General features: G+C 49.5%; 5 protein-coding genes across 5 annotated transcripts; 3 read left to right on the top strand and 2 right to left on the bottom strand.

The window, feature by feature from the left end:
- The first annotated feature begins 339 nt into the window (after positions 1-339).
- On the top strand, positions 340-1,615 carry FOBCDRAFT_155417 (small subunit of acetolactate synthase-domain-containing protein). Its single transcript, XM_031173985.3, has 2 exons — positions 340-1,283; positions 1,348-1,615. The coding sequence occupies exons 1-2, from the start codon at positions 526-528 to the stop codon at positions 1,526-1,528; spliced, it is 939 nt and encodes a 312-aa protein (XP_031050770.1). The 5' UTR covers positions 340-525; the 3' UTR covers positions 1,529-1,615.
- On the bottom strand, positions 1,616-3,026 carry FOBCDRAFT_215398 (Aspartate/ornithine carbamoyltransferase). The gene is made up of 3 exons (XM_031173986.3): positions 2,534-3,026; positions 1,798-2,485; positions 1,616-1,748 (listed from the first exon to the last, which is right to left on the bottom strand). Exons 1-3 carry the CDS (start codon positions 2,861-2,863, stop codon positions 1,708-1,710), a joined length of 1,059 nt encoding a protein of 352 aa, XP_031050771.2. The 5' UTR covers positions 2,864-3,026; the 3' UTR covers positions 1,616-1,707.
- A 1,245-nt stretch (positions 3,027-4,271) lies between these two features.
- FOBCDRAFT_177069 (uncharacterized protein) lies at positions 4,272-7,896 on the top strand (the record flags this gene model as incomplete). Its single annotated transcript, XM_059608528.1, has 7 exons — positions 4,272-5,259; positions 5,368-6,330; positions 6,456-7,213; positions 7,254-7,273; positions 7,481-7,600; positions 7,722-7,737; positions 7,774-7,896. Exons 1-7 carry the CDS (start codon positions 4,488-4,490, stop codon positions 7,894-7,896), a joined length of 2,772 nt encoding a protein of 923 aa, XP_059466788.1. The 5' UTR covers positions 4,272-4,487.
- A 457-nt stretch (positions 7,897-8,353) lies between these two features.
- On the bottom strand, positions 8,354-10,348 carry FOBCDRAFT_269535 (SART-1 protein; the record flags this gene model as incomplete). Its single annotated transcript, XM_031173990.2, has 2 exons — positions 8,354-9,474; positions 9,535-10,348. 2 exons carry the CDS (start codon positions 10,346-10,348, stop codon positions 8,354-8,356), a joined length of 1,935 nt encoding a protein of 644 aa, XP_031050775.2.
- A 1,788-nt stretch (positions 10,349-12,136) lies between these two features.
- On the top strand, positions 12,137-14,545 carry FOBCDRAFT_288610 (Six-hairpin glycosidase-like protein; the record flags this gene model as incomplete). Its single annotated transcript, XM_031173994.3, has 6 exons — positions 12,137-12,455; positions 12,510-12,731; positions 12,789-12,936; positions 12,984-13,057; positions 13,109-13,240; positions 13,294-14,545. The coding sequence occupies 6 exons, from the start codon at positions 12,137-12,139 to the stop codon at positions 14,397-14,399; spliced, it is 2,001 nt and encodes a 666-aa protein (XP_031050779.2). The 3' UTR covers positions 14,400-14,545.
- Positions 14,546-14,712: the final 167 nt, after the last annotated feature.

The raw sequence follows: 14,712 nt of genomic DNA on the forward strand, positions 1-14,712 counted from the left end.
CTAAGTGATTATCAGGTGCTTCTTCATTGGACAATTAGCTTGGTAGTGTGGCTTGGCTGAGCCCTGCATGGTCTACAAGGAACCTGGGGAATGTCATGGGCATGAACTGGGGTCAATTACTGTATTGCATCAAGTTATTCGCCTACCTATAGAACAATCCAACCCCTGTAGTCACTTTCCGACTCAATGATTCATTCATATGGCATGAGCCATTGCCAGTGGTATGTAAGCTCGACAACAACCCTATCTCCATAGCTCCTGATAACCTAGACTCGGAGCTTACAGCGGACCCCTGCTGAGCTGATCCGTGCCCCCGCGCAAACACCTGCCCCCGTGTCTCTGTAGCCTCCGGTCACCGGCGTATCGATGGCCCATTGATTTTTTCGGCATTTCCCTCGACCTATCTCTTCCTGACTTTGAGTCACCTTCATCCCATCCTCCGCCCGGACCAATTGCTATTTCTACCGTGTTGAGACCCTTCTTGTTCTGAACAGAGAACTGTTCCTGTTCTCCTGTCTCCGCAAGATGGCTTCTCTACGGCCCTTGACTTCGTCCCTCCGCTGGGTCGCCTCCGCGAGAGGCGTCGCCGCTGTGCGATATAGCTCCTCGTCGACCTCCGCCATCGCCTACAAGGCCCTCCGCCGTCGCTCTGCTCCCCTTCCCGTGAGCGACAATCCTCCTGCGTGGTCCGCTCAGGCCGCCGTCTCCAATATTCTTTACGAGACCCCAGTCCCTTCAACCGCTCCCCCCAAGCGCCATATACTCAACTGTCTGGTCCAGAACGAGCCTGGTGTTCTGTCCCGTGTTTCCGGAATTTTGGCAGCTCGCGGGTTCAACATTGACTCTCTGGTCGTGTGTAACACTGAGGTTGACGACCTTTCTCGCATGACCATTGTCCTCACTGGTCAAGATGGCGTTGTTGAGCAGGCTCGCCGACAGCTTGAGGATCTGGTTCCTGTCTGGGCCGTCCTCGACTATACCAACGCAGCTCTTGTCCAGCGCGAGCTTCTCCTTGCCAAGATCAACATCCTTGGTCCCGAGTACTTCGAGGAGCTCCTCCACCACCACCGCGAGATTGCTGCTGGCGAGACTGATGTCGACTACGCGCATGAGGCCATTGAACGTAGCCTCTCCGATACCGCCAAGGACTTCCACCCCAGCAAGTTGGCCGTCAGTCAAGCTCTGCGACACAAGCACGAGCATCTTAAGTCGATCACTTACTTCGCCCACCAGTTTGGCGGCAAGGTCCTAGATATCAGCACCAACAGCTGCATTGTTGAAGTGTATGTTACCCACCCTCTCCCTCTTGTCTACTCATTCATGCGCAATACTGACATGTGGTTCCAGTTCTGCTAAGCAGTCACGTATCGACTCGTTCCTCAAGCTTGTTGCTCCCTTTGGCATTCTTGAGTCTGCCCGTACAGGTCTGATGGCTCTACCCCGATCTCCTCTGTCTGAAGGTAACCAGGAGTCCCTTGTCATGGAGGCAGACGAGGTTGTCGATGCTAGTCAGCTCCCTCCTGGTTAAATTAGATAGATACCTCAATTAGTGACCCGACCCAATGGCGTTTTCAAGGAAAGGATCTGATTTAATTGATTTAATTCCCAAGACTATTTTTATCGTTCGTGCGCCAATGCTCCACCTCCTGTCAAGTGTGGCTAGTAAATGATATCGTATCCATTCGTATTCCGTCTTCTCACCATACTTTAAAACTTGCCCTTGTTGACGACGAAGCCTTCCAAGGCAGCTGTCGATGTTAGGATCATGCTTCGAAATGAAACAGCGTAAAGACTTACAAACAGCGGCCCAGAGACGGTTCTCGGCCTCGGGAAATACCAGAGAGCGGGGGCTGTAGAAGACCTCATCGGCAACCTCCTCAGGATGTCGAGGGAGGCAGTGCATGAACTTCCAGTCCGACTTTGCACCTCCTCGCTTTGCAAGGTCGTTCGTAATCTGGAAACCAGCAAAGTCCCTGAGGCGCTTCTGGGTGTCAGCTTCCTGGCCCATGGAAATCCATGTATCAGTCACCAGGATATTGGCATCCTTAACGGCCTCCTCAGGGACGTTAGTCTCAAAAAGCTTGCCGGGTGAGGACACGCCGTCAGCAGCGGAACTGATGAGTTGCCTCATGTTGTCAGGAATCTCATATCCTTTGGGGGCGGCAACTGATATGTCAACACCCATCTTGACACAACCGATGGCGAGATCGAACAGAACGTTGTTGGCATCGCCGACCCAGGCGACCTTGAGACCATTGAGGCCCAGGGTAGCTCCCTTGGCGCTTGCTGATGGGAAAGTTTCATGGAGAGTGAGGAAGTCAGCGATCGTCTGCAGAGGATGGAAGTCATCAGACAGAGCGTTGATGACAGGAACACTTGAGTGCTTAGCGAGATTAGCGACATCAGAGTGAGGTCCAACTCGAGCGACCATACAGGAGGTCATTGAAGAAATGACAACCGAAGTGTCGTATAGCGACTCGTTAACCTTGGTAGGCATTAGCATAGATCTTCATCATGTAAGTGCAATACTTACACCAAGCTGAATATCATCCTTCCCGAGAAACATGGGATGGCCACCAAGCATAGTCACAGCAGCTTCAGTGGAAACTCGAGTACGGGTGCTGCGCTTGCTGAACATCATAGCAACAGTCTTACCAGCAAGGCCGGCATTGAGATAGCTGGCGGGAGCTCCACCCTTGACAGCTATTTTTCGAGTGTTGGCGTCACGAACAAGGTTGGCAAACTCATTGGGAGTAAGATCAGCAATTGTCATGAGATGCCTAGGTGTCGCAGCCTGTGAATACGCTCGTTTCTGAAGGCCTGCAGCGGCCCCTCGAGCGATTCGGAAAGCTGAGGTCTTCATTTTGAGCTGTGTGTTGAGTGAGTGAGTCAATGAGTGATTGTATAATTAAAAATGAGCTCTGAAGCCTATAATTGAGTTGAACGTCAGATCGAAGGAAGAAAGTGAGCTTTTCTTAAAGCCAATGGCTTAAGTAGGTCAAGATATGATGAGTCTGTGGTAGGAGGAGTCACCATTGGAGGGCCATGTCCCGGTTGTTTCTTTCTCCAGCCCAAAAAGCATATGCCCCACTTTAATGTGATGTTAAGCCGGTCTCGGGACGCTGACTCTAATAAGGTATCTATAACTTAGACGACGTTATACATGATTGGATCAGATTGCAATTTATATTAATCGTCTATACAAACGCATTGGGTAGTTGGGAACCTATTGTATCGCTGCTGTTTTCAAACTCCACTTACTTGACTGCGAGTGAGTCCTTTGCTAAGGTAGGTTTCTCAGGTCAACCGCCGTTACCGGTAGTTGAATTTTCAATAGCCATGATCCTGTTGGCCGACTGAGCTCGTCAATTTACGCCAAGATCTCGAGATGGAAATAAGTAGGTAATAAGATTGTAGAGAATCTTAATTGAAGTATTTTTATTGCATCACTGGTTACGACTCAACAGCTTCTCCCCTTTGTAAACCTTCGGTTCGAGCTAAGCTTGGTACTACACTTGAAGCTGTGATAAGCACGAGCGGCCATCTCAATACTCACCATCGACACATCTTGCATGCTTGTTCTGTTTTAGGTTCCAAACGTGAGCTGTTTTCTGTTCTGCCCTCAGCAGAGATGATGAGAGCTCTCAGCCGCGTGATATAGGTGCCCAGATCCCCGGTATTGGAAGTAAGCCAACCAACTCGAGGAAATATTATGGTGCCATGAGATAGCTGCTCCCTGAGACAGATAGGTGTCCTCCTTCCAAAGTCTCCCTCAGGCACGCCTAGGCGGCGTTGAAAGGTCTGAAGTGCACATATTCGTGAAGGTGTTTTTGTAAATAGCGCATGGGTGTTAATTTCATTGGTGTATTCTGTTGATATGTCTGCTCCTTTGCTGTCTTTGTTTCAGATTCTGCTGCACAATTCTACCGTACAGGATAGCTGCTGCAATATCGCCTGGTGATATTGTTATCTAGGTATTTATGGGCTAGATATTAAGATATCTCCATGCTGGGAGCACTACTGTCAAAGATAGCTTGGGAATGGATGTCCAATGGATCCTCAAACATGATCTATTAATAAGATCAGCTCAATTAAAAAATGACGTCGCGTGCAAGATCATCGGGCCCCAAATTCCAAGACCCCCAAGTTTCAGGGCGAAAGCTGGGGCCTGAGGTGAGGTTCCGTTCCTGGATTAGACATAACCAAGCCAATCACAACACCGCCCGCTACAACCTTATCACTCATAAACCCTGCCCAAAGTGACTTCACCTCGATGACGAATCGTCCGCCATAACGTACCTCCCTAACCGCAACTTGATGATTACTTCATGCTTCTAACATCAACATCATCTCCAACAACCAACAGATCATCAACCTCCCTCCTTAATTTGACAATACATTACTACGGCCTGCCCTAAGTCACTTGCGCCGCATGAGCGCCCCGAATCTCTGTTAGACGGGCTTCCACTTCATCCGATACGACTACAATGCCGGCCGAGGAGAACGAGCCTCTTGCCTCCCCAACGCGCGAGGAAGAGGAGCCTACCGAGACATCGCCGCTTCTCAACAGAAGCGATGACGGGCATCACAGTGATGCTAGTGAACGCGAACAAAATGGTCGAGTCTCGACTGGGCCTCAGTCTCGGGCCGCGTGGAGTCTCTGGTCAATTTGCAACAAGAAGACCAGTACCAAGGCACCTTGGCGATGGCCTTCCATCATCGCCATGGTGCTCCTTGGTATCATTGTAATACTCATCATAATTCTCGGTTTCCTCGTCCCCCCTGCCGTCAAGGAGTACGCTGAGAAAGCTGCTGTTCTTGAACCTACCAATTTATCCATTGAGAACATCACAAGCGATGGCATCCGGGCGCGTATTCGTGCAAACGTCTACCTCGATGGATCACGGGTCGACAACAAAAATTCCCGCCGTATTGGAAAAGCAGTTACTGGAATTATGCGAAAACTCGAGACCAAGGAAACAACTGTCAACGTCTATCTACCCGACTATGCCGATGCGCTTGCCGGCGCTGCGGTTATTCCTCCCCTGGTCGTTGATGTAGTTAACGGACACACCAATGAGCTAGACTTCGTGGCAGATGTCAACCCTGGCGATGCTGAGCATATTCGCAAGATTGCGAATGATTGGTTAGAGGGGAACCTAAAGCAATTGAAAGTAGTGGGCAAAACCAAGATTCACCTCAAATCGGGAATCGTCCCTCTTGGTGCTCACGATGTGGCGGAATCCATGGTCTTTGAAGGTCAAGCTCTCTACCGCTCCTATGCTGCTCTGTTCTTAGGAAAGAAGACACTCTTTTAATGAGAAAAGGCGAATTTATTTCTGTAGTGCTGGACTGACAAATTTGCAGCTAATGAGATCCCATCAATGCCCAACTACAACATAGAGCGCATGGATCTTCACGATCGCCCGGTAGATGGCCACGGACGAAAAGTGATCGAGGCCGACGTATCCTTAAAAGTCCACAATGACTATCCAGTGTCCTTCCGGGTCCCGACTCTTGGGTTTGAAGTTTTGGTGCCCAATTGCGACTCATCACTGCCCTCTATCAGTGTTGCAGATGCTATCACGGAGCCAATTGATGTTGAAGCTAAGGCAGATGTTCAAGCCGATGCCAAAGGCATCATCCGCGACATTCCAGAATCTTTGACGAAAGCGTGCCCTCACTCTGAATCATCCCCTCTCGACCATTTCATGGACCGTTATCTGCATGGCGAGGATGCCAAGGTGTTTGTGAGAGGGAAGAAGACAAACAATACCGATACCCCCGAATGGATCTCAGATATCCTGGAGAGTATTACAGTACCGGTCGATTTTCCAGGGCGATCATTCGATAGTTTGATCCGCAACTTTTCCCTGACGGATGTCGACTTTAAATTACCCGACCCTTTCGCCGATGTCGATGATCCCGAGGGTGAGCCCCGAGTATCTGGTACTGCACAAGTACTCGCAGCTCTTCCACCTGAGCTGAATGTGGATTTGGGGGTGGACAAGCTCCGCTCCAACGCTGATCTGTTTTACAAGAAGCGTAAAATGGGCGAGTTGAACCTGCGCCACTGGCAGAGTGCCAACTCAACAAAGGTCCAGGACAAAGAAAACGGCGAAACTCTTCTTAACATTACATCACGACTAGTCGACGTCCCCTTGACAATCACCGATGGTGATGTGTTCAGCGAGGTCATGCAGAAGCTACTGTTTGGAGGCGGCGATATCACACTCGACATCAAGGCCGAAGTCGACGTAAAGCTGAAAACCGTCCTCGGCATTCTGACGGTGAAGAAGGTTCCCGCAGAGGGCAAGATTCCAGTAAACGGTCCGTCATCGCTGTGGTAATCTCTTGCATCCCCCATGAGGATGAATAATCCTTATCTACACGCTGAAGTATTTTCTTAACACGCCTTGCGACCATGGCAAGAGCCAATACTGACCTATAATTAGGATTCCCTGGAAACGCACTTGGTAAACTCAAGCCTCAAGTCGGCGAGATCGAGGTTATGGAAACTACGGAGACGGGAATTCAGATGAGAGCTCTTATCAACCTCACAAACCCTACACCGTACGCAGCTGTTGTACCTTACCTCAGCGTACACATTCTTCACGACGGGGAACTTCTCGGCGAGGCCATATCAAGAAATGTTACGTTTGATCTCGGCAAGAACACCAACCTCCCTGTTCTTGCGACTTGGGACCCTTTACGATTTGGCGGCGAGAAGGCACAAGCAATTGGCCGCAAGCTACTATCAGACTATGTATCCGGCAAGAATACGACACTGACGGCACGCACACACAAACGGAGTGTCCCGAATGTCCCTATAATCGGCGAGGCTTTGTCGAAGATCAATATCACTCTGCCTACACCGCGAATAACTGTCCCTGGTGAGGACGAGCACGAAGGCGAGAAGCCACACTTTATCGCAGATGCCACCTTTCATCTCTTTTCTTCGACAGCCACTTTTACACTTCTTTCTCCATTACTCTACAACACTTTATACATAGAACACATCAACGCAACTGCTCTCTACAACCACACCGAGCCTGTCGGTCAGATTATACACGATGAACCTTTCCCAGCAACACCTGGACGATCCCAGACCCCACGCTTGCCAGTCATATGGTCTGCCAGCAGCGTGGGCTATGGCAAGCTGAAAGAAGCACTGGGCGGATCGCTCAAGCTTGATGCTATAGCCAACGTGACTGTGAGATTGGGCAGCTGGACTGAGAAAATACATTATACAGGCAAGGGTATCGGGGCAAAGGTCAGCCTATAGGTCTGATCGATTCTGGAAGGTCTTAGCACAGAAATGTTTGGAGTTGGTGGTTCTTATTTTTGGGGGGGAGGGACTTGCTTGGGATACTGGCGCGTATTATTTCTTCTCCCTTATAGACACCTAGGATACACGAAATTGATTTCTTTACATGACATATACTGGGGTTCTGTTTCTAAACTATGCGTTGTTTGAAAGAGTTGAAGTGAACAGCAACTTTTTCCAGCAGTTCAACTTTACTGATTCTACGAACAACTACGTATATGCAGAGCACACAAGGAAGACAATCACCAAGGTCATTTTCTCATCAAAGGTGATGTTCGTTGAACCTTGACATATTCGCAGACCACTAACAACGAGCATCTTGGTATAAGAAGCTCGTTTGTGCCAGCCCTGACACCAAGAACCATTCAACTAACCATCCTTACATCATCTCCAGCAGGCAGGCTTTGCAGGTAAGTCACAAACAGGTCATCGGCTAATCATTCTAGGTTCTCGATTTCACGAACAATCATGTCTTCTCAACTCCCTCCTGGACTCACATTTACCAAGATAAACAACTCCAGCCACCACGACAGTACGACCCCCCTGCCATTGTTCTCATCATCGGCTAGTAAGTCAGATCAGGAGTCAACCCTGGCTTTGAAGATGGCGCAGGCTATGGAAGGGGAGGTGGATGAGGCAATGAGAGACATGAAGAGGACCTGGAATGAGATGGCGGCTGAGAACAAAGGCCAGGTTATCGTAAAGAAATGATGATAGGGGCAATGTTTCACTTGAAGCTCATGTTTTGAACTCGTATTTTCCTGGGGACTGAGAGAATCAAGGGGTTATCAAAAAGGGGTCTCTGTGGGAAACAAGTAAAGGGGGGGGACAGGAGCCTAGGGCAGAGTTAGTTGAATACAAAACATACCTTGGATCTAAATCTTCACAGGGTGTCAGCCAGAAATGAAATCTCAAATAAGCACATGAGCAAAGGGTAAAAGCACCTTTTCGTTGATCTGAATTGTCCATTGCCGGTATTACTATTCGTAGCCCCCAACTCCATTCTGTGATAAAAAGTCAAGTGAATTATGCAAGTCGTACGCCAGCTTCCCGTCGCTTCTTGAGCTGCTGTTGAGCTGCCAGACTCATACCGGCAGAACTTGCGTCAAACATGCTCTGTGCTTCGCGTCGCTTCTCGTCCTCAATCTTCTTGAGCCGTTTCTCTGTCTTGCCCTTGCCGCTTCCCTTGCCATGGAACTTGTGGCTCATGTACTTGAACGCCTCCTTGTGGTCAAGAGAACGGCCGTGGTCATCGGTGTACTTGATGTCGACGTTGGGTTTGTATCCTGCTGAGAACAGCTCGGCCATGCGTCGAGACTGCTGCTGATCTCGCCAGGTATTTTGTTGACGTGCCCACTCCTCACGCTCACGAACTGACATTCTATCCAGCTTGCCACTTGTACGGTCACGCTCTCGCTGGGCGCGTGCCTGCTCGTCCAGCTCTTCTTCCAAAAGACGCTTCTTGGCGAGGAAGTCTTCTCGGTTTCGCAAGCTGGTATATTCCGCGTCTCCACGCGTATCTTCCACGAGACCACGCTCTCTTAACAGCGCGAGAGCCGCACCCATACCTGCACCAACGGCCTTCTCTTCTTCGACGCCCGTCTCATCCAACTCCTCGACAGCTGATGGCTGGGGCTTCTCTTCAACCACTTCTGCATCGTCGCCCATGGGGTGATCGTCATCGGGTTCTGGGGACTTTGATACAGTCTTCGGTCTTCTGGGCTTGCGCTCTTCGTTTTCGCCGGGTTTACTTAGGCCTGCAACAAACTCCGAGACTTCATCGAGAACAAGGCCACCCTCTGGTTGCTCTGCTGGTTCTGGCTCGTTATCTTCCTCCTTAAGCAGCCGGGCGATGTCTTCGGGTCGGGTCTTCTTTCGCTTCTTCAAGGCATTCTTTCTTTGGATCGCGAGTGTTGCTTGAAGGTCGTCGTCATCCACAAAAGTATCATCGACTGCCTTTCTCTTCTTAGTCGTCATGACTTTTGAGTCAATGTCCATCGCGTCATCTATGGGTGTTGTTTCAATGGGAAAGAGATCATCATCATCTGTGGGCTTTTGTCTGGTCCCCTTCTTGCCCTTCTTCTTTTTAGGCTTCTTGACTTTGATCTGTGAGGGGTCTATATAGTCTGAAGAAATAGGGGCATCACCTATAAAAGTTGATTTGTTAGTATGATATTCTTTTCTTTGGGCACGCAAGCAGGACTTACCAATAACGTCGTCCAAGCTCACGTTCTGGCCGTTCTTTGTCTTGTCAACCGGTTTCTCAAGAATATCTGAGAGCTCTGCAATGACGCCACTTGTGTCAAGGGTGAACTTCTTGGATTTCTTGCCCTCGATCTCTTCATCGTAGTGTGATAGAATACCACGCTCACCCTCCTCGTCGTCATCTAGAGGGTTGTAACCTGGTTTCTTCTTCTTATTGTCAAGTCTCTCGGCAAGCTTTTCGGCCTCGCGCATGTTCAGGTTCTCCAGCTCATCGCCTTCTTCCTCGTTCTCATCAATGGTTGTATCCTTGAGGGTGAGAATTTGGTCGTCGCCATCGAGGAAATCCGCTGTGTCATGTCCAACTTTGATACCAGCAAGATCCTTGGAAGTATACTGGACTGCTGCAGCAGCTTCAGCCTCGGCTGCGGCCAGCTCCTCCTCCAATTTCCTGACTTTGGCGATCTTCTTCTGTCGCTTCTTTTGTCCAATGAGCCAGTCTTTGGCGCTAAGATCGCCACCCTCTTCGACTTCTCCGAAGCCTTTGCCTTCCAGAACTGCATTTCGTTGCGCCTGCTCCCGGGCTTTTCGGATAGCTGCGGCTTTCTCTTCGCGCTTCTTCTTTGCCTTTTCCGCTTCAATCACCTTATTGTAGTTGTCGTAGGCCTGGGCTTGGCGGCTCTCCAGTGTGCTAGGTGCATCGCCATCCGCGTACATTGACTGAGTTTGACTGGTGTTATCTGCTCCTGGGACAGGCAGAGGCTTCATTCCCAGGGAAATACGAATTCTGTTCGTCTCTTCGATCGTTGCGGCGTCCATCTTGGCAGTCGTATCGTGATGGCAACGTCGATTTACGTGATGCGACTATGTTAGACGATAAAAAGGACTATTTCTTAGTAGGCAGAAAGATAGGCCTGAGGTCGATGAGCACGGATCACTTTGAAACGCGGCAGGTGGAACGAGACGTGGCTAGGTAATTCCGCAGTTGGGCCGGATTATGTAAGCGGATATTCCCGAAGTTTTGTGTATTTAAATCTCTGAGGCGCAACCATAATTTTCTTTTCTCTTCTCTTCAAGCAAACACGGATCTGTGCCTAGCGATCCCCTGCTCTTCGGAGTCAGGGTCGATTGCTTTGCAGCTCGATAACTTATAAGGAGCCATCAACTTGTTATGGTGTCAATCATCCTATCGACAGGTCCAAGAGTAACTGTTGCTTCAGCCGCTTCATTCGCTGTCGAAAGACGGCTTGAGTGTCGGGGCTGTTGCATAACGAGACGCTATATTCCACCCCCCTTTTCCGAGACCGTCGGTCGGTGAGGTTGGGGAAAACCATGGCCTACCTACATATCTTTGACTAGAAGAATCTTTTGCAATTCGTGATGTCTGTATAATTCCATATGTCGCGATGCACCTGAGACAGGCCGTCAAACTTTTTAGCGGACCCTGGACTAGGTTGCCGAGCAACAAAAGCGATCCAACGCTTGGCTCTGGTCGTTGCTGATCCCCCATGTATCTTGCCTTTGACAGCTAGAGCCTCTTTCTGATGGCTTCGGCTTTGATCCTGAATCTGGGGATCAAGTCCACCTCATGACAAAGTAACAAGCATCATTTCACGATCTGCGGCCCGTCTTCGGAGCATGGCACCAGGATTCGACTAGATCGCATAATGAAGGCGGAGTGTCCTGTTGTCGGGTCTGTAACGACGTTTATTGACCAATAACGCAGCCGCAGGGTAGGCATGTTTCCGTAAATGAAGTTGTATCCAAGTGAGATATCATGTCACAACAGTCGATAACCGAGGATAATAAGTATTTCCTGCATGCATATATGCATACATAGACATGAAGGTTGTGTTACACTCGGCGCTTTGTTCCAAGCTACTCGGTACTCATTAATCATCCGTCCACTACCGATGCCTCCATCCGGGGAGACCTGTCTAGTCTGGGGGTTGAGAATTTGAGCATCACGAGAGAGTCTGGGGAAGGGGACGGAACGAAGCGAGAGCCCAGAGCTCGGCTCGCATGTGAAGACTGTCTATGAGTGGCCATGGATGTTATTACAGGGGGATGATAATCCTCCTACCTATTGGGAGGTAGTCATGCCATGGAGGTTTTCTACCCCACACTATGAATTGGAGACTTGCCAGTGAAATCATACATTATTGATTTGGGGAAATGTCACAAGAGCTCAAGTCAGCTGGTGCATGTGAATGGATGCATACAACTATCAGAGGATAAGTTTGCAATAAAACTCCATATCATCATTCTCCTCAAGAGGCATCTAAAGTCATCTTGAGCTGACGAGCATGAATGAGTATGACCTCAGCAACTATAACAAGCCGAGGTGATATCGAATGCAAAACAACACCACCTCCTGGAAACTGCAGCAGACTAATTGTAATCAACTCGGCCTCATTCTAATTATTCGGGCCTTTAAACCACACCGCACTATCCCCCAAAGGCCTACGTCCGATGTTCACGAACTCTACAGCTTGCTTCCGCACTTCCATATTCGGCATCTAACAACTAGACCCTTGACAAGGACAATTCTTCTATTACGAAATTCCTGTAATACTCGGCATGCCGGCTCTCTATAAAAGCTTCACGATGGACCTGATAGATGTTGATGATTCAGTCTCATCAGTCTCGATCAACTCTACAGCCTCTCTGATACAGCCTATCATGTACTTTGTGTCTTCTGCCTTTCTTCTCGGCTCATTCGCTCTTCAGAGCGTCTTGGGCCGACCAGCCTTCGATGAGCGGAGTCTCGTACAAGAGAGACAATCTTCGGTCGACTCTTTTATCAAGTCTGAGAGCTCAGTTGCTATTGAGCAACTCCTCTGCAATATCGGCTCTGATGGCTGCAACTCCAAGAACGTGGCCACTGGTATTGTCATCGCTTCACCAGACACCCAGGATCCTGACTGTAAGTCGATGAGATAGACAACCTGGACTAAGAACATTTACTGACACACGCTAGACTTTTACACCTGGACTCGAGATGCCGCTCTAGTCTTCAAGTATGTCGTCGATAGGTTCATCAACCAGTATGATGCTGGCTTGCAGAGGAAGATCCAGGAGTATATCGCCTCCCAAGCCAAGCTCCAGGGTGTTTCCAACCCTTCTGGGTCGCTTTCGGATGGCTCAGGTCTAGGAGAGGCCAAGTTCAACGTCGATATGAGTGCCTTCACTGGCGGTTGGGGTGAGTATTCATGTTTGGGCGCCCCTGAATGAGAATCGTTGACTAAAGGTTGTCAAGGTCGACCCCAGCGAGATGGTCCAGCTCTGCGTGCGACTGCTATGATCACCTACGCCAACTGGCTGATTGCCAACGGCTACACCTCCACAGCCAACGACATTGTGTGGCCTGTTGTTCGCAACGATCTTAACTACGTGGCTCAATATTGGTCAGTGATGCAGCAGCCTTGACTGGAGCCAGTTCTGACCGTCATAGGAACCAAACCGGATTTGACTTATGGGAAGAGGTCAAGGGCAGTTCGTTCTTTACAACTGGCTCCCAATATCGAGGTTAGTTTGCGAGGTGGTTCACCAGTAAGATGATGTACTCACATTTTAAAGCTCTCATTGAAGGTGCCGCTCTGGCCAAGAAGCTCGGCAAGTCAGGAGACAACTACTCCAACATCGCTCCTCAGGCTCTCTGCTTCTTGCAGACTTACTGGATCTCTTCCGGCAAATACGTTGACTCTAACAGTAAGTATCACTCTGGCTGGACTCTTAATGACAATGATCACTGATCCATGTAGTCAATGTCAACGACGGCCGCACTGGCAAGGACGCCAACAGTATCCTGTCATCCATCCACAATTTTGACCCTGCTCTGAGCTGTGATTCCGCCACCTTCCAGCCATGCAGCGACAAGGCCCTCGCCAACCACAAGGCAGTTACCGACTCTTTCCGCTCATGGAACATCAACAAGGGTATCTCTCAAGGCTCAGCCGTCGCCGTTGGACGATACGTTGAAGATGTCTACTATAACGGCAACCCCTGGTACCTCGCTACGCTTGCCGCGGCAGAGCAACTCTACGATGCCATTTACGTCTGGAAGCAGCAGGGATCCATCACTGTGTCGGACGTCTCTCTTTCGTTTTTCAAGGACCTCGTCTCTTCAATCTCTACCGGAACCTACGCCAGCGACTCTGCCACCTTCAAGAGCATCACTGACGCCGTCTCCAAGTATGCTGATGGGTATGTTGCTATCGTTGCAAAGTATGTCGGCACAGATGGCCACCTCGCAGAGCAATTTGACAAGAACGACGGCCATCCTCTTTCTGCTACAGACTTGACTTGGTCATATGCCGCATTCCTTTCAGCTGCTGATCGTCGAGCTGGTGTTATTCCTCCTTCTTGGGCTGGTGGCGTGGCTGCTGTTCCCAACCAATGCGGTACCAATACTGTTGCTGGCTCGTACTCATCGGCCACTGCAACTTCGTTCCCGGCATCGCAAACACCCAAGGGTGGTGTGCCCACTCCAACTGGCACCCAGACTTCCACTTCCACTTCCAGCTCGTCCACTAGCACCAGTTGCCCTATTGCAACTTCTGTGGCTGTCACTTTCGAAGAGGTTGTCACCACCAACTTTGGTGATACCATCAAGATTGTTGGCAACATTGCTGCTCTCGGTAACTGGGACACATCCAAGGCTGTTGCCCTGAGCGCTTCAGACTATACCTCCTCGAACCCTGTGTGGAAGGCTACCATTTCCCTAGCTGCAGGACAGTCTATCCAGTATAAGTACATTAACGTTAAGAAGGACGGCTCTCTCACCTGGGAGAAGGACCCCAACCGCACCTACACTGTTCCCAAGACATGTGCCACAAATGCTACCAAGTCTGACAAGTGGCAGTCTTGAGATGATGCTTTTGTTCTATATGCCTTGAGGGTTATTTCGACACATTGATAGGGAAAGTTGGAAGATGACTCAGATTGTTGCTTTGACAGGGCTGGGAGTGAAATCCAATGATTTTGATGATGAAAACGGAGGACACGTGTTTGGAGATAGCAAGTCTGATAATAACACATATACTATTACAGATGTCTATTGAGTTCCGTGGTTTATTTTATTATGTTTTCCTTGTACTGAGTATCAGTGGATCGATCATTGGTTTGAACATCTGATCTCAAGCAAGAATCCCTCGAATCTCTGGCTGAAGCAGATTGGCGCA

The sequence above is a fragment of the Fusarium oxysporum genome, chromosome II (assembly GCF_013085055.1).
Source record: "Fusarium oxysporum Fo47 chromosome II, complete sequence".
NCBI classification, from domain to species: Eukaryota; Fungi; Ascomycota; class Sordariomycetes; order Hypocreales; family Nectriaceae; genus Fusarium; species Fusarium oxysporum.